The 19320-nt window shown below is 39.9% G+C and overlaps 1 protein-coding gene across 21 annotated transcripts in view; it reads right to left on the bottom strand.

Moving 5' to 3' along the window:
• MACF1 (microtubule actin crosslinking factor 1) overlaps positions 1-19320 on the bottom strand; it is a 411553-nt gene that overhangs the window by 113282 nt on the left and 278951 nt on the right. For 18 of the 21 annotated variants that reach the window (XM_055137709.1, XM_055137708.1, XM_055137706.1 and 15 more), the window contains 6 exons: positions 17779-17987; positions 16916-17233; positions 12839-13005; positions 11132-11288; positions 8473-8590; positions 584-646 (listed from right to left, as the gene is read on the bottom strand). In XM_055137709.1, coding sequence (XP_054993684.1) covers positions 584-646; positions 8473-8590; positions 11132-11288; positions 12839-13005; positions 16916-17233; positions 17779-17987 — 1032 coding nt within the window. The remainder of the gene's footprint in view (positions 1-583; positions 647-8472; positions 8591-11131; positions 11289-12838; positions 13006-16915; positions 17234-17778; positions 17988-19320) is intronic. The other 3 variants (XM_055137717.1, XM_055137714.1, XM_055137700.1) reach the window with 1 other exon arrangement.

The raw sequence follows: 19320 nt of genomic DNA on the forward strand, positions 1-19320 counted from the left end.
ACTAAATTACTCACCGGGCTTAAGCACTTAAGCTTATTTCTTCTAGTGAACTAGAGGTTATTTTTTTTGCTAAATCACATAAAGTTCTTGTTTTCATTTACAAAGGAAGAGTTCTCTTTAACCTACTTTTTAATTTTGGCATTAAATACTCACATTTCTAAATAAAATACTAAGTCAACATGGGAATGGGAAAAGCAAAAATGAAAGCTATGAAAATTCTGAGGCATTCTTATCCTTCTTCCAAACTACAAAGAATATAGTTGACTGGGAGGCTGAGGGCTAGACTAGACTACCTCTAGTACAGGTTCTTTAAAATTCAAAGATATGTCTTTATTTCCTTTCAGATATCTTCTTGTAAATCTTAATTAGCAGACCAGCATATTTTCTTCATGTTTCATCTCACTGGTTGCAAACTGTTTAGCTTACAGCTAGAAAGCAGAGTCACTCTTCTCCCCAGATTTTCACCCTGCCACCCATGCTGGAAGTGACTTTCTGTACATATGAAAACATACACAGAAGAAAGTTAACACGAATAGTGTCCTAACACACCCAACGAAGAGGCACTTTTGAAATGGCATCTCACCTTTGCAGGTGTGGTATCCGTTTACACTGCCTACAGAGCTTCCTACAGAGGGCAGTATGGAACCTGAGCAGAAGGACAGAGACAAACAGGGCAAGACAAACGTGTTAGGAATACAAACAGGCACTGCAATTATTTTTTGGCACTCACTTTAAGCTCAGGTATTAAGAAGTTAACACAACACAAGACAACATACTCATGGAGAGAGACAATCATTTTAGCCACCAGGCAACAAAGTGTCAGTTGAGGTGTTTTAGCTCCTTAGCAGTAATGATTCCTAATCCTCTCTAGAGAAAAGAAATTCAAATTCATTTTTTGAAATTTCAACAGGAATTATTTGGACCCTGTCATAATTTTGTGAAGCAATTATTGGTAAAATTATTAAGTCTTTAGGAATGGTATCTACTATACTTTGGAAAGAGAACTTATAATAAAGCAAAAAAAGTTCAATAATAACATGAATGTCCTTCATTATAATAAAACCGAACAAAGTATCATCAAGGATATAAAAAGAAGCACACTTTTAATAAAGTCATTAAAACAAGCCCTTCTTATTGTTTCAAAAGGAAGATGTCCATGCCTTTTCTTTCATGCCTCTATGCTGCACTTTCCCCACTAGAAAACAGTAATTCTAAGTTTCAATAAAGCTGGCTCATAAATATCCCCATAACTCTGCTTTTAGCACTTTGGTTCTATTTTGTTTTTCCCCCACTTTTGCAGCACTGGGGATTGAACCCAGGACCAACACATGAAAGGGGAAATGTATTCCGTAATGTAAGGCGTAACTGCATCCGAGCAAGGTTTGGTTCTATTTAAAAAGTTTTTTATTTTATTATTATTTTTTGGTTTAGGGGCCATACACAGTTGTGCTCAATGCTTACTAGTGGTTCTGTGCTCAGATATCACTCCTGGTGGTCTCAGGGGATCATATGGGATGAAGGGGATCTAACCCGGGTTGGTCACATGCAAGGCAAGTGCCATATTTGCTATACTATGAGTCCAGCCCCCTCTATTTTTTTTCTTTTTGGGTCACACCTGGCGATGCACAGGGGCTACTCCTGGCTCAGGCACTCAGGAATTACTCCTGGCAGTGCTTGGGGGACCGTATGGGATGCTGGGAATCAAGCCCAGGTCGGCCGAGTACAAGGCAAACGCCGTACCCACTGTTCTATTGCTCCAGCCCCTCAATTTTTTTTTTTCAATTGAATCACCGTGAGATAGTTACAAGCTTTCATGTTTGGGTTACAATCACACAATGATCAAATACCCATCCCTCCATCAGTGCTATTCCCCACCACCAATATCCTCGGTATACCCCCCTTTCCTATCCTCCCCCTGCCTCCATGGCAGACAATATTCCCCATACTCTCTCTTTCTACTTCTGGGCATTATGACTTGCAACACAGACACTGAGAGGTCATCATGTTTGGTCCATTATCTACTTTAGGCACACATCTCCCATCCCGACTGATTCCTCCAGCCATCATTTTCTTAGTGTTCCCTTCTTTATTAGAGAATGGTAAAATTTTCATGTGCACTAATTTCATTGTGGAAAAAAGTCATGCCTCAGGCTGTATTAAAACAGTAACATAAAATGTTGAAATATTAACATTATTGTATTTTCATGAACAAATGGACCAAAGCAGGTGAAATGGCTCAGGTTGAGCACGAGCTTTGTTTTCAGGCAGGCCTGACCTAAACCCTCAGCTCCACAAGGTGTCCTGAGCACTGAGGAGAGGCTCCTAAACACCTTGACAGGAGCAGTCCCCAAACCTAAATAAATATACTTTTAAAAAAATGATTAAGCATAGGACCAGAGAGATAGTACAGTGGGCAGGACACTGGCCTTCCACATGGCCACATGGGTTTGATCCTCAGCATCCCTGAGCACTGCCAAGGGTGATTCCTGAGTGCAGAGCTCAAGAGTAACATCTGAGCATTGCCAGATGTAGCTAAAAACAAAACCTAAAAATAAATAAATTATTAAACAGATCATATTTCACTGAAGGGTAGTAACAGCCAAAAGAAATTCCATTAGTAATTAGGAGACAGTCCTCCCTAAGACTATCACTAACCTGATATGTGAGCCTAATCTGAATGGACTTCATGTGTATCTTTCATAGGGTCTAATGACAATACTATGTATCCTGTCAACTGAGGAGAGGTTACTGGGGCAAGGCAATGCATGTGAAAGCACTTTATAAAACAAAAAGCTACACAAATACAAGGGACTGTTATAGTTATGATTTTTTAGAGTTAGAAGAAAACTTTGAGACCATCCAGGTTAATGATTTTCAAACTGATTCTCAAACATCCTAAAGAAGTGCTTGAGGGACTCTATAAATGCTTGACTTAAACTTAATATTAAGAATGTTATTTCTGGGGGCTGGAGTGATAGCATAGCAGGTAGGGCGTTTGCCTTGCACGCGGTTGACCCGGGTTCAAATCCCAGCATCCCATATGGTCCCCTGAGCACCGCCAGGAGTAATTCCTGAGTGCAGAGCTAGGAGTAACCCCTGTGCATCGCCGGGTGTGACCCAAAAACCAAAAAAAAAAAAAAAAAAAGAATATTATTTCTAGGGGGCTGGAGCTATGGTACAGCTGGTAGGGTATCTGCTTTGCATGCCGCTGACCTGAGTTCAGTGGCATGCAAAGCAAAGCCCTCATAGTTTTATTTAGATAGATCCCCGGCATCTCCTATGGTCCTTCAAGCACCACCAGGAATAATTCCTGAGTGTAGAGCCAGAAGTAACCCCCGAGCATTGCTGGGCGCACAACTCTCCCTCCCCCACCAAAAAAAAAAAAAAAGAAAAAAAAGAGAAAGAACATATTTCTAGGGCTACAGAGATAGTATGGGGAATAAGGCTCTTGTTCAACCCCAGGTCAACCCTGGAGCTGCATACTGTCCCTAAGTACTGCTCATTCCTAAGCACAGAACCAGGAGTAGTCCCTGACTACCATCAGGTACCTTCCAAAGAATATATTTCTAACTTAGATTGACAATAAAACATACATGCTAAATCATGCTGAATATTACATCTGAATCCATTAGATATTATACCCATATTACATCTGAATTAAATTATGCTTCTTTTTAAGGGAGACTAAGTAGTTTGTCTACTTTTATGCATATATTTAAACCTCTTATTATTATGATTTTTTTTTGTGGGGGGGTGGAGGTGCTATCCAGTTGTGCTCAGTGCTAACTCCAGGGTCTGTGCTCAGTGATTACTCCTGGCAGAGCTCAGGGGACTATATGTGATGCTGGTGATCAAATCCAGGCTAGCTGCATGCAAGACAAGCGCCTTCTTTTCTTATATTTTTGTCTCTGACCCCTAAACTTCTTTTTGAGAGTCACTAATTATAAAAATTATGGTTTCTCACTAGCACTTTATAATATTCTTAAGCCTATACATGTTTCCTCATTACAAAGAAAAGCATTTTAGCAAATTAAATAAAATGGCAAAAAGATGGAAGCCCATCTACCTAGGGCAGGCTCTTATCAGGATTTTTTTTTAATTAGTTTAGGTAACATGGTAACAATAAGATTAATGTTTATAATATCAATGTAAGAAGTTAATGCACACCACTACACACACACACACACACACACACACACACACACACACACACACACACACACCCTCCCCCCTCAAAGTGCCCAAGGTCCTCAGCACAGAATTCTTGATAGTTCAGTTTATGATGTCAAATTATAGATCTCTGTCCTCAATACCAATGTTAGGTGTTTTTTATTTTTGAGAAAAAAAAACTATGAGGATTGGAAATGTGGTTTAGCAGCAAATTGTGTATGCTTGCATGTAGTAGACTAATCCCTGGCATTAAACATTTACTACCTTTTTTTTTAAAAAAGGAAAAAATACAAAAAAGTGAACTCTCATTAAATATTCTTGACGATTTCATTTTGTGAAAAAAAATCTTGTATTACATCTCTTTCAAGCTTCAAGTTCAACTTAATTAAAGACAATTCTGAGGCTGTTAAGTGAACCTTTCTTTTGGGGGGGGTTTGTGGGGGTAGGGCTACACTTGGCTGTAATTAGGGCTTTCTCCTGGCTCTGTGCTTAGGGATTATATCTGGTTGTGCCCTGGGAAACATGTGGTGCCAGGGACTGAACCGAGGTCAGCTACATGCAAAATAAGCACCTGATCCACAATGCTTTCTCTCCAGCCCCTGTAAGGTGCACTGTAGCACTGTCGTCCAATTGTTCATCGATTTGCTCGAGCGAGCACCAGTAACATCACCATTGTGAGACTTGTTACTGTTTTTGGCATATCGAATATGCCATGGGTAGCTTGTCAGGCTCTGACGTGCAGGCGGGATACTCTCAGTAGCTTGTCGGGCTCTCCGAGAGGGAGAAAAGAATCAAAGGCAAATGCCCTACCCACTATGCTATCACTCCAGCCCAAAGAAAAAGCACAAAAGAAAAATAAAGGAGTAAAACAGATTCCTGAGCAGGTGAAGGGTTGTGGGGAGTAAGAGTGGACTAAGTGACACCTGGACAGTAGGGGAAGGTCTCAAGCACTTGGGGCTGGGGGTGAAGGTGCAGTGACTGTAAACAAGATTATAAATGTAAAACTGATTGCAGATGTGTCACCTAAGCTCCAAAAATGAAAAACCAAAAAGAATGATGATAGTTAATTTTATTCTCTATTGATTTCCTTCCATTGCCTCAAAAGTACCTCAATTCTTCTTAAAGCTTTTTAAAAACTTGGCTTTGAATGAATTTTAAAGCCTGGATCAAGTAAGGTTGCCAAGCAAAACTTTCCATTCAATTTTTCTGCGAACTGGCTATAGTTACCTTGTTTTATCAAGTTGAAAGGGTCTATTACTTGGCCTGATATGAGATAGCATATTAGTCTCTCTCTTTTTTGGGGGTGTCACACCCAATGATACACAGGGGTTACTTCTGGCTCTGTACTCAGCAATTACTCCTGGTGGTGCTTGGGAAACCATATGGAATGCTGGGAATCTAACCTGGGTCTGCCGCAAGCAAGACAAATGCCCTCCCCACTGGACTATTGTTCCAGCCCCGCATATTAGTGTCTTTAGAAAAAACAAAACAGATCAATTTTTCCTATAATTATGTGACCAGATGTAACACAATGGTGATCAAGTTCTTTCTGGGACAGGGCTAGGAGTTCCTAGCTACTGAAGCTTTTCTTTAGAGGTACTTGATTTCCCTTTCTCCTCTCCAAAGAGATCTTTTGCCTTTTCAATTTTAATTATCAAGTGACAAGCTGCAATAATTACACCATAAACAAAAGAAATTAAATCAACACTCAAGTAAATATTTTCTCAATTTTTTGCCCTCGGCCAATGAACTGAGTAGGTAAAGACCTTTTATGTGCAGTGGGGAGTGGTAGCAGAGTAGAGCAACCCCCAAAGCACCTCAAGGACCGCACTCAAGGACTCAGGTTCACACATGGAAGACTAGAAAAATAGTGAGGATGCAGAGAGGCAATATAAGCGTGGTTTCTGAGAACAGATGATATGATAGTACTGTTGTTTCTGAATACTCACAAAAGGCTGAAAGGCTTTTGCTATGCAATTTGTCATTTTGCCGAGGCAAGCTTTAGACTGCACTGTTGAGGCTCAGGGAGGTCTTAGAGCCCTTGGTCTGTGTGTGAACCTAGTGGTTCCCTCAGAACCTGCAGCGCTGACAGATGGTTTGGTTGTCTGAACAGGTTAGTGTGCAGTGACCCTTGGGGAATGGATAGATAGTGTGTGTTTGTGTGTGTGTGTGTGTGTGTGTGTGTGTCTGGGAGGGGCTCAGACTTCCTGCTCTTTATAGGAAAAAAAAGAAAAAGTAATGTATGTGACACCACAAGAATGTCCCACCTAGGCACCAAAATTCAGGATTTTTTTCTTCATGAAGAGATATAAAATATAAATATAAAATATGCTACCTATAAGGTGAACGTTTCAAAACATTTCTTGTCATCTGCCACACTTATCTAGTTGAATCATATTTTTGGAATAGGAGCGATAGCACAGTGGGTAGGGCATTTCCTTGTACTCGGCTTACCCGGGTTCAATTACTCCGCCCCTCTCGGAGTGCCCGGCAAGCTACCAAGAGTATCTCGCCCACATGAGGCCTGGCAAGCTACCCATGGTGTATTTGATATGCCAAAAACAGTAACAAGTCTCACAATGGAGACATTACTGGTACCCGCTTGAGCAAATTGATGAGCAACAGAATGACTGTGATACAGTGATAATATAACCAAATAAAATTGAGAAATGAATCCAAGGATAAAACTGTCATCCAAATATCCTCTTCTTCAAATTTTTATATTCACCAAATTAGTCTCAATATGCTCACTGACACATTTGATAATAAATGCAAGGGTCAGAGAGATAGTACAAAAGTTAAGGCACTTGCCTTGAACTTGGCCATTCTTTGCACACATGGCCCAAAAAACAAACAACAACAGTAATAAAAGCATAATGAATGCAAGAAGTTTACTTATAAGAGATATCTATGCGAGCAAAATATTGTTTTATAATAGACTTATTTTTAAAAAAATATTCTAGTACTTTAAAGGTTTTAAAAATTTCTGATCTAGTCCAGAGTCAAAAAACTATTTTGACCAGTCAAATCTGGCTCTCTACTTCTATACATAAAATTCCATTGGAACTCTGCCATAAACTATTCATTTATATATTGTCTATGACTGCTTTTGTGCTACAATGGCAAGAATGTGTACCGTGACAAAAGCCATATGATCCACAATCCAAATATTTACAATACGGTCTTTTCTGAAACAGTGTGCCAACTCCTGATGTAGTCAAACCAATAAATAACTATCTTAGAGGTTTATGTGTTTGTAATAAAAGAACAGCCAATTTCCTGAAATCAACTCTGGGTAGTTCCAAGTTTAAGCTTTAGGATAGCAGCGGAAAAGTAGTTATTCTCAGAAGGAAAAAAAAAGTGAGTTTTTCCCTTACCACATAAGAAATTATATGTACATGCATCAACATTTTCTGTTTAAAAGATTTAATTTGTAGTCAGAGAATATTCATATATCTGGCCATAATCTTTGTATTCACTTTGACAAAGTGTTCCTGGAATACCAATATTGATTCCTAAATACCTACCCTTTCCTATAATATATCATGCTACTATCATAGTTATTCTCTTCAGGGCCTATCCCATTGTAAAGATGATGCACAGGGCTAGGAGACAGTTCAAGAGCTAGAGCACATGTTTCGCATATAGCAAGACTTGGCATGGCTTAATCACTGGCATGGCACTGCATGGTTCCCTGAACACAGCTGGGTGTGACCCATAAACAGTGTGACAGCAGAAAAACAACAACAACAACAACAACAAAAAGAGCAACTTACATATTTCACTTTTTGTTTCTGTCTCACTTTGGGGCCACACCCCACAGTGTTCAGGGGCTCTCCCTTGTTCTATGCTCAGAGTGACCCCTAGTCAAGTTCAGGGGAATGGATGTGGTGCCGAGGATTTGAACCATGTACCTCCATGTGCTATCTCTCTCCTCTCCCCACCACTCCTCCTACACACATATTTCAAAGAGAAAATCCTTAAGATGGAATTCTATTTTAGTCATTCCTTTTTCACTTGAAATTTCTAGGTGGATCAACTAGTTGCTCCACTTGTTTCATCATTAGAAAGAATTTTATAAAATGGAGCAGTTTTATATTATATACATGCATATATGTGTGTGTATATATACAGAGAGAGTGTGTGTTTTCTTATATCAAGTTGAGGGGATGACTACTTCATGGATCCCTTTATTAGCATATCCAATCTTGACTCTGACATATATTAAATAAGGGGACATTAAGTAAAAGTCAAAGCCAAAAATGATATATATTCATGACATAATTAAGAGCTTACACTCACCTGTTTTAGCTTGGGAATCAGGCGCTGTGATCTCCATGATGAGATTTTCTAAAGAAGTGCCTTTGCAATTGATTTCTTCCACCAAAGTTCCCTTATTTGTCCAATCTTCTAGAAGACTCTGTTAAAAGATAAAAAATACCTAAATATACCACATGGAGACTTTTATCTCCTACATAGAGATACCTGTTTTTCTATAACATCTTCCCCCCAAGTTTTGATTATCATTAAGAATTCTCCTGGGGCTGGAGTGATAGCATAGCAGGTAGGGCATTTGCCTTGCACGCAGCCAACCCAGGTTCGATTCCCAGCATTCCATATGGTCCCCTGAGCACCGCCAGGAGTAATTCCTGAGTGCAGAGCCAGGAGTGATCCCTGTGCATCGCCAGGTGTGACCGAAAAAGCAAAAAAAAAAAAAAAAAATTTCTCCTATATGTAGTCATTTCAAAAGTGTAACTGAGTCAAAGTGTGGGAAATATAGTGGAATATTCAGAATATCCTTATATTCATTCATTTAGCAAAAATATATAGAGCATTCATTATAAGCAAGGCATCATGCCCAAATCTGGGGATACAAAATTGGACTATGACACAGATCTTAAAAATAAAAAGTTAAAAAAAAATAAGAAATTAGTGGACTGGAGTGATAGCACAGTAAGTACAGTGCTTGCCTTGCACATGGCCAACCTGAGTTTGATCCCCAGAATCAAGCCCACCAGAAGTAAGCTCTGAGCACAGCCAGGTATGGCCCCTAAACCAACCGACCAAACAAAATCAACAAAACTAAAAAAACAATCGACCTGAGTTTAATTCCCAGTACCACATATGGTCCCTGAACCCTACCAGGACTGATCCCTGAGCACAGAGTCAGGGGTAAGCCCTGAGCACACCTGGCCATGACCGAAAACCAAACAAATGGAATAAAAAGAGTTTTCTCAGAGGCCAAAGTGATAAGATATTGGGCAGGGCACTTTGCCTGGCACACAGTCAACCTCAATTTGATCCCTGGGATCTCTGAGCAAAGCCAGGAGTGATTCCTGAGTCCAGAGCCCAAAGTAACTCGTGAGCATCACCAGGTGTGGCCCAAAAACCAAAAACTAAAAAACATAAAGAGCTGAGATTATTGATTGCATGTTACAAATGCTACTACAGGAATATGAATATTCAGGAGCAAAAGAGGAGATACATTTAACTATGCTGAGTAGATGGAAATCTTTTAGATAACTGCTTGCCAAGTGGACAAAGGGAACAGCATGCATGTAAAGAATTGAAAGGGAACAGTACACTGAAGGCAAAATGAGGGGTTAGATATTGAGATGTAGAGAAATACATCATTTGTATTTTCTTTTGTTTGTTTTAGGGCCACACCTGGCAATGCTCAGGATCATTCCTGGCTCTGTGCTCGGGAATTATTCCTGGCGCTGCTCAAGGACCATGGGCAGTGTTGAGGATGAATTCAGGTTGGTTGCAAAAAAGGGTAACTACCAGCTATACTATCTCTCCTACTCTCCATATTTACAGGGGAAAGTTGTCTTGGGTTTGATGTTAGAGCTCTAGCTACAGTAGAAAGTCATTAGGAAACAATGCCAGCTGCTTTAAGATGAAGTCTCAGGTTACATTTCTCTAAACATGAAGACCACGGGCCACTAAAGTTGGATTTAACTGTTTTCAAAGCACAGATACCATGCTAGCTTTCAGTCCCTTCCTCTACAATGAATTTCACTGAGAATCTTAAATCTTAAGTTTTGACCTTGAGTTGCAGAGCAATGAGAAAGATACAGACATGAATACCTAGCTAATTCAAAAACCAACAACAACAACAACAAAAAAACAACAAACCAAACCAACCAAAAAATCTTACTACTCCCAGATCTGTACTCACATCTGGTAGCTCCCAGCCGTGCTTGGGGGACCATGCAGTGCTGGGGATCAATCATTTCAATCATTTAAAATAAGAATTTTATTAATAATTCTTAACTCTAAAAGGGCCATGGCATCCAAATTATGTACTTGCTAACAAGTACTTAAGAATATTTGAAGGAAAAATAGTGCCATCTATTGGATGTCATATGAACAACTACTACTAAATTTGGACCTGACTACTTAGCAAGTGAAGCTATTTTTGGATGGTGGGCACTCCCAGCAGTGCTCAGAACCATGAGATGTTGGGGCTCCTGAGAGCAAAGCTTGTGTTCTAGTTTTCTGCTCTATCTCTCTGGCTCCATTCTTTGTTTTTTCACTGTGTGGTATTGTGAATGTTCTTGAAACACTAAGGAACCTCTGTGGAACCTCTGCCCGAGGAATTCCCCACAGCAGGTGTTCTTGGCACTCAGTGTGAAAGCAGTTCTCCCTTCATCTGCTCAAGATAAATCCTGTTTCACATGAGGCAGCCAAAGAAACAGATGACAGATATTACTCTGAAATTATCTTTTTTATTTTGGTTTCTAAATAAGAGCTATTTTGTGCTCAGGACCTGGGCATGGGTAGGTGGGAATCACATGAAGAGTGCAGGAGAATGTCTAGTAGAATGTCTAGAACGAAGATGAACAGCCTGGATGTCTCATACCACTACTCTACCACAGATGATCAGTTCATATATTTTCAGACATAGTTTCCAAACTACTGCCTTGCCTGATGCCTGGAGATTCTTTTGTTCACATACCTTCAGGTGTTCGATCTGCTTTTCCAGTTCTTTAGTACTCATGAAAGTCTCTGTAAGTGGAATGCTGCCTTCTGTTTCCTTCAGCCATTTCTGGAAGGTCCTAACCAGCTTCCGGAATTCATCCAATTGCTCCTGGCAAGATGATGCATCTTCCTCCCTATCAACAAAGGCATTAAAAATTATTTTTATTTATTTATTTATTTATTGGATTTTATGCCACACCCAGCCTTGCTCAATGCTGAGAGAAAACTCCTGGCAGTGCTTGGAGTACCTTATGTGATGCCAAGGACCAATCCAGGTCAGCCACAGGCAAGAAAAGTGCCTTAAACCTTGTACTACTGGCATTCTGTTACTTGCGAGGATAAGTTTTGCAAAGAATTTTAACTAAAGCTAGGATTTATTTAAATAGTTCTCTAATAGGACCACTCCTTCTCACAGTCTTTTTGATAGTAGCTTTGGTTGAACCACTACAAAAAATAGTTGTAAAGCATCAAACTAAGAAACCTATTGGTCTCGTTTGGATGTTTCCAGGGAAAGAAGTCTTAGTCTTACTCCTTGCTAAAGTTGAAAATGAGAAAAATTGAAGGGAGTATGATATTTAGGTATGATGATACAATGGAAAGAATCTGTATTTAAATCTCAAGTCCAATTGTTACTTTTTAGGTATTTGACTCTTTCAAGGTCTAATTCAAATGATAATTATTTTAGTAAGAATAATGATAAACGGCTAGAGTGATAGCACAGGGGGTAGGGCATTTGCCTTGGATGCGTCCAACCTGGGTTCAATTCCCAGCATCCCATATGGTCCCCCAAGAACTGCCAGGAGTAACCCCTGTGCATCGCCAGTTGTGACCCAGAAAGAAAAAAAATGATGAAAATGTGGCTCAGAGAATTTAGGTTAAAGGGACCTAGTGAGCTCACAGTACCATATGGGAAGCTGGGAATTGAACTCAGGTCATTCATGTGCAAAACAAGTGCCCTACCCATTGTATTATAGCTCTGGTTCCCAAATCATAGCCTTTTAATAGTGAGCTAATGATCTGAAAGCAGTCACCTTTGTCACCTAGTCTCATGTTTGTCTTAGAAGAATACTGACACTCCTCAATAGTCACTTAAATGTAAGGTCAAAACAAGCCGAGTGAGTGTCAATATAATCTCTCATTATGTCTAGTAAATTTCCTCCAAGTTTTCTCTTAATTTCAAAATCATACACAGAAAATCCTATAGCCACACCCAGGTTGTAGATTCAATTATTTTTTCCCATATGATTCAGGTGAGCTGGGCTTTCGACTACAAAAAGGGAAAAAATAGGGCTGGAACAACAGTACAGCAGGTAGTGTTTGCCTTGTATGTGATTGATCTCAGTTCGATCCTCAGCATACCACATGGTTTCCTGAGCACCACCAGGAGTAATTTCTGACTGGAGAAACAGGAGTTAATGTCTGAGTGTGTTCCCCAACCCTCCCCCTTCAAAAAATGAAAAAGAAAGGGAACAGAGCCTCATTACTGAGAAAGAAATCACTACTGAGTAATAGAAAAACCAGAAAGTATCGATTAGGCAGAGTGCCTGAAGAAGGCACTGTCCTATGTATGATATGTATGCATCAGAGTTCTTGATGCTAGCTTTTCTGGTGAAAGAGGAGGAGAAAATGATGTCACTCATCAGTAAAAAAAGTAATTAACGCCCCAACTCTTGTGAAAATGCACCTTTCTTTGATTGTCTTCTGCAGCTCTGTGAAGTTCTTTCTAAGATTCTGGACCCTTTCCTGATGCTGGGACAGGTCCAGTGCAAAGCCACTGTTGTTTAGTTCAGTGACCAGATGCTCCAGAGTATCAAGGTTCTCCTGTTGATCTTCCATTTCCAAACTGAGCTCCTGAAAAGCAGACAAGGAAATGTAATGAATCTTCTGATACTTGTAAGTAAATAAACCCTAAAGAATGAAAGATAATTTAGATTAAATCTGGGGCAAATTAATCCTAATCTACAGAAAAGGGAGAATAAGAAATGATGTATGCTTGTTGGGGTAATGGCTAGATTAAAACATCTCAAGTATATTGAATTTTTCCAATCCACCTCAGAGGGGCCAGAGAGACAGTACTGCCTTGCACTATTTGGGAAGGTAGTAAAATATAGATAACTTGGATTCGATCCTCGGCATCCAATATAGTCCCTCAAGCCCTGTCAGGAATGATCCTGGAAAACAGTGCTAGGAGTAAGTCCTGAGCACTGCTGGGTATTACTTCCCACAAACAAACAAACAAAAAACAAACCAATACATGTGAGAGTGGCTAGAAATTGCAAAAGCGTCTTATTGACTTTAATGAAATATTTGAAGATACTGAATTGGAAGGCTGACAATGAACTCAATTAAAGTTCTTGGGGTTAAAAAGAAAATCTGAAATTCAATTATGACCTTGCACATGGATTCGTTTGTGACTTTAAGATAAGCTACTCCAAATTCTATCATTTATCTATCTTGTAAAATGGAGAAACATATAGCCAGAGTAATAATATAGCGGGTAAGGTGCTTGCCTTGCATGCAGCGTATCTGGGTCTGATCGAGATGGTCCCTTAAGCCCTTCCAGAAATGATCCCTGAGTGCAGAGCCAGAAGTAAGCCCTTAGCACAGCTGGATGTGGCCCCCAAACCAATAAATAAATGGGAAACATGCTCTGCTACTACTTTACACTAACGCATTGGTACTATTTAGTAGCACTGTAGCACTGTCATCCCTTGTTCATAGCAGGCACCAGTAATGCTACTATTTAGTACTAAAGAAAATAGCCAATGCAAGTAGGCAAAAAACCAAACCAAACCATATTGTGGCCTAAGAATGGGCTGGTAACACATGCTCTCCCTCAGCCCAGCAACACTGTATGTAATCCTGGAGGTCTCCAAGTACTGTTGGGATGGCCCTGATGTTTTCTGAGCACTAGGAAGTGGCCCCGGTGGTCCCCAGTACTGCAGGGCCCTCACATCACTGCATCATTAGGTACTCATATGAAATACTAGTCAGCTTGGCCAAGAATAGTCTGGGGGTGGCCCCATGGCTCCTGAGCACTGCTGCAGAGACCTATGTTCCCACCACACACACACACACACACACACACACACACACACACACACACACGGAACTGGAAAAGAGGTATAATGATATTTGAGGTTTACAAATAATGTGCTGTAAAACTCAAGGAAATCAATGATACAACTAAATCAAATAATAAAGTAATTCGGTAAGGTAGTAAAATATAAAATCAATCCATAAAGTTCAGAGTAAAATTTCATTTAGAATAGCAACACAAAAGGGACAATTTTGAGTTTGAAGAGATAGTACACACAGCTGACCTTGCACACAGCTGACCTGGGTTTGATATCCATCACCACATATAGTGCCCCGAGAACTGTCAGAAGCTAACCAAAATGAAGACCAAAAATTTGATAGAGAATATGAACACAAAACTATAACTTCATGCAAGAGAAGAAATAAAAATTAAACCATATAGGTATAAGGTGTTTATTGATTCTATTATAAAAAAATTCTCTTGCCAATGCATTCTTTTGCTTAGATCATAGGGAAAACAAGTACTTTCCTACACTGTTGGTGAGAATGCAAATAAAAAAATACTAGTGGAGGGGTATCCTGCTATATTTAACAAAGCTCTATCTCTAGGGCCACAGAGATAGTACAGTGGGTAAGGCATTAGTCTTGAATGCAGCTGACCCAGGTTCAATCCCCTGCACCCTAGATAGTCCCCTGAGCCCTTCCAGGAGTGATTCCTGAGAACAGAGCCAGAGTAAGCCTGAGCACTACAAATGAAAACAAAAAAATAAAACCAAAAGTAAAACAAAACCCAAAAAACCCCCGAAAGCTACATATCTATTTACCCTTTGAGACAGTGTTAGAAGACTTTTTTTTTTTTTTTTGAATTTTTATTTGTTTTGTTTTCTGGGCCACACCTACTGGTACTCAGAGTATACTCTTGGTTCTGAGCTCAGGAATCACTCCTGGCAGGCCAGGGAACAAATAGGGGTCAGTTGTTTGCAAGGCAAGCAGCAAGCACCTCATCCACTGTACTATCACTTTTAATCCACTGTACTATCACCTTAAATAGCTTCTTATGCCAGAAAGTAAAAGAGTACACACATGCTGATAGGGGCATTCTAAAAAATATACCAGGAATTACCTTAAAACTAGTTAACCAAATCTGGATAAATTTTGAGTATAAGAACTATAATGATGTTGGAAGATTGAATGCCTGTAATAAATCATCATGAACAACTTTGTAAACTACAGCGTTTATGTAAGAGCAAGATTGGGGTGGGGGGAAAATAAAAATAAGACAACAACAACAACAAAAACCTCTGATGATAATGAATATGAGAGGCTGTAAAAACAGTCTCACCTTTATACATTTACATAAAGAAAAATATTGGTAATTGACTAGCAATATTCTCAGTGGCAAAGCCCATATCTCATATGAATAAGGCTCTGAGTTTTATCTCTAGGCACAGAAAAAAAACAAAGAATGTAAGTTTTAAAGTATTCAAAAGAAACAGTAAAATGTTACAGTAAAAAATTAGATAAGTAAACCAAACAAGATGATGAGATTTTAATAATTAATTAATTTGCTTTTTGGGTCATAGCCAGTGTTGCACAGGGGTTACTCCTGGCTGTGCACTCAGGAATTTCTCCTGGCAGTGCTTAGGGGACCATATGGGATGCTGGGAATAGAACCCAGGTCGGCCTCGTGCAAGGCAAATGCCCTACCCGCTGTGCTATCCCTCCAGCCCCAAGATGATAAGATTTTAATAGGGAAAAAGGTCAGAAAGTTGGAAAAATTCAAGGAATTGAATGTAGAAATGTAAGAATGCTGTGGTACTGCAGAAGAGAATGGGGAATGTGAGCAGGTACAGACATTCTGGAATTGAAGTCAGTCACTACTTACTAAAATCATGTGTAAGTATATACCATGAAACACACACACACACACATTCTGGAATTGAAGTCAGTCACTACTTACTAAAATCATGTGTAAGTATATACCATGAAACACACACACACACACACACACACACACACACACACACACACACACACACACCCCACACACACACCACACACACACACACACACACACACACACACACACACACACACACACACACACACACACACACACACCCGTGGCATGTAATAAGCTTCCCACATTTTTCTAGTTTTGTATTTACTGGGTACTTGGTACAATTACATTTCTCCACTCCCTTGAAAGTCAGGCAAAGTCATGATAAATTATTTTTACTAATGAAATGCAAATCATATGCTCTGCAGCAGCAACCGTGAAAGCATATACTAGGTGGATTGTTAATATTCCAGCTGATCTTGGCTGAACATAGAGAGTAAGTGAAAAATATATCTATGCTATGTTTTTTCGGTTTTTGTTCTTTTTGGATTTTGGCCATACCCAGTGGTATTCAGGGCTTACTCCTAACTTTGTGTTCAAGGATCACCTCTGCTCATTGTTGAGGGGCCATATGTGATACTGGGGATCAAAACCAGATTCGCTATGTGCAAGCCTAAGTGACCTCACCTACCATATTATCTTTCTTCCACAAGTCTACATATTTTTTAATGAACAAATACCTTATTTACGGAACTGCTATGATAATTCTTTAAGCCAATGCAGGTAGTTTCCAGTACACTGACATATAGTGTGCTCAGTAAATACTGGTCCACTATTCTCCTCACCCCTTCATTCTGCCAATTTGGCAGGTGTGATTCTCACCTGAACCTGTTGGAAGAAATGTGCAATATCTTGATCTGGCTGATTTCCAGAGGCTAGCACCCGACTTTTGTTTTCCATGAATTGCTGCAGTTTATCAGAGAGATGTTCAAACATCTCTGCCTGGGGTAGAAGTTTCTTGAGGGAGCTTTCTTTCTCTTGCTGCTGCAGACAGAGTTGCTGGAAGCGCTGGCTCACTTCTGCCAACTTGCCCTGCAACACTGCAGCTGTGCTGCTGTCTGCCTTCTCCATGAACCCGGTCACCATCTCATGGGTGGCTTCCAAGCTGCTTTTCTGCCGAGCAATGTCTTGCTTTAATTTCTGTCAGTAAAACAAAAAAACAAAAAAACATGCCTGTTAGGTTCTGGCCCACTTATTTCAGGAAGGCTGAACCACAAACTAATACACTTCTAATAACTAGAATCTTACGTCCTTGTGGAGGGTTGGAAGTTGAAACTCAGTCTTCAAATACCACATGTCTCATCCTCTAAATCATCCACCCCACTCCACCAAATGACTTTGCTATTATTGACACTTTTTTTCAAGCTAAACAATGATTTGGAAATTAGGCAGAAATGTCTTTACATGAATTATCATCATCATTTTATACATGTGTATGCATGTATCTATCTATATATTTCCTTTTTTTTTGGCTTTTAGGCCACAACCAGACAGTGCTCAGAGTTGACTCAGGCTGAGTCAGCAGTAGGCTGACTCTACTGCTATACTATCACTCTGGTCTCCATCTTTACATCTTATTCAAAGATTCATAGAAATAAATTTTTTTGCTAAAACATTTAAAAATAGTGAATTATGGAATGCAGTAAACACACCCTCTTGTGCTAACTCTTGGGCAAAGGTCTTACCATGTTGGTGGCCAAGGCTTCTTGGATGACTCCTGAAGACAATGATGTCACTTGCTCCTCCTGCAGGTTTTTTTCAACGTCTCCAATGGATTGCAACAAGCCATCCAGGCTTTCTTGAACACTCTGAGATTGGGCAATTGCTTTCTGCAGTAGAGCAGAACGCTCCGCCAGGCTACTGGAGAGGTTCTGAAAACAGCTGAGTATGGAATCTGGAAAAATCAATGTTAAGAGAAAGCTAGCTTGATTATGCTTTTTAAAAGTATGTATTTAAACTGTACCTGTTAACTAGAAAACGAACAGATATCCAGACAGAAGTAATCGACTTAAAGTGCAGTAAGTATGGGGGAAACTCTATAAGCATTATTATTATTATAAGCACCTTCTAACTACCAGAAATTATGTGACTGCTGAAACTAAACTACTAAAGACTAAAAATAATAAAGGTAAAACAAATCTCTAGCTTTTATAAATTTATGTCAATAAAAAAGGGGCTGGAGAGATCGTAGAGCTGATAGGGCACTTGCCTTGCACAAGGTTGACCTGTTGTTCGATCCCTGGCATTCCATATAGTCCCCTGAGCATCACATGGAATTATTCCTGACTGCAGAGCCAGGAGTAACCTCAAACAATGCCAGGGATGAACACAGGTATGACCCCGAAACAAAATAAGACAAAAGAATTATGAAGCTAGCCTTGTATGCGGCCAGCCCTGATCCTGATTTGATTCCTGGAACTACAAATGGTCCCCGAAGTACTGCCAGGAGTGATCCCTGAACACAGGGTCCCAGGAGTACTCCTTCGCACTGCTAAGTATAGTCTCAATGTGAAATTAAATTCCAGGGGATGCTACATTAATAAATTTATTTAAATTTAAATGAATAAATTTAAATAAATAAAATCCTAAGTACTATATTGCTAGTGTGTAGTCATCCGATAACTATAGGGACCCCAGGAAACTAAGGACTATTGCTTGAGTCAGGGACAATAGATGTTCAAGACTCATGAGTGCAGCATGCCCAAGACACAGCCACCTACTCCGGCCATAGACTTGTAGTCATAGGACAAAGTTTACTAGGAAAGGCAATAGTTAAGTAGAGGCTGAGGGAATGTGCCTATGTGCACTAATGAGCAGGTGGTAAAGGGAGGCAGAGTATTGTTATGACTAGGAAGAAGCCGCTGGAGAACTGTCCTTGATGCTTTAAGGCAAAGGCAAGGCTGAAGTATTGCTGACACCCAATGTTGTCTGTTTCCCATGTCTCAAGCCATCAGCTGCAGGCAATCGAGGCCAATTAATCTATGTATACTTAGAGAATGCCAGGTTTCCCTGGCAACAGCTGTGTTCCCAGAGTTACTCCCTACAGGCCCAGTGACTTCTACTGGTTGTGCCAAGGAGAACTCCAACAGCACTAGAGTATTTCAAAGGCAGAATGATTATCTTCTACTTTGGTGGGGAGGAGAGTGGAAGGATGGTCAGGACTATAAAAGAAGCAACCTTTAGGCTATATCTGAAGCATGAACAAGATTGCATCATTCATGATAAAT

The sequence above is a fragment of the Sorex araneus genome, chromosome 5, assembly GCF_027595985.1.
Source record: "Sorex araneus isolate mSorAra2 chromosome 5, mSorAra2.pri, whole genome shotgun sequence".
NCBI classification, from domain to species: Eukaryota; Metazoa; Chordata; class Mammalia; order Eulipotyphla; family Soricidae; genus Sorex; species Sorex araneus.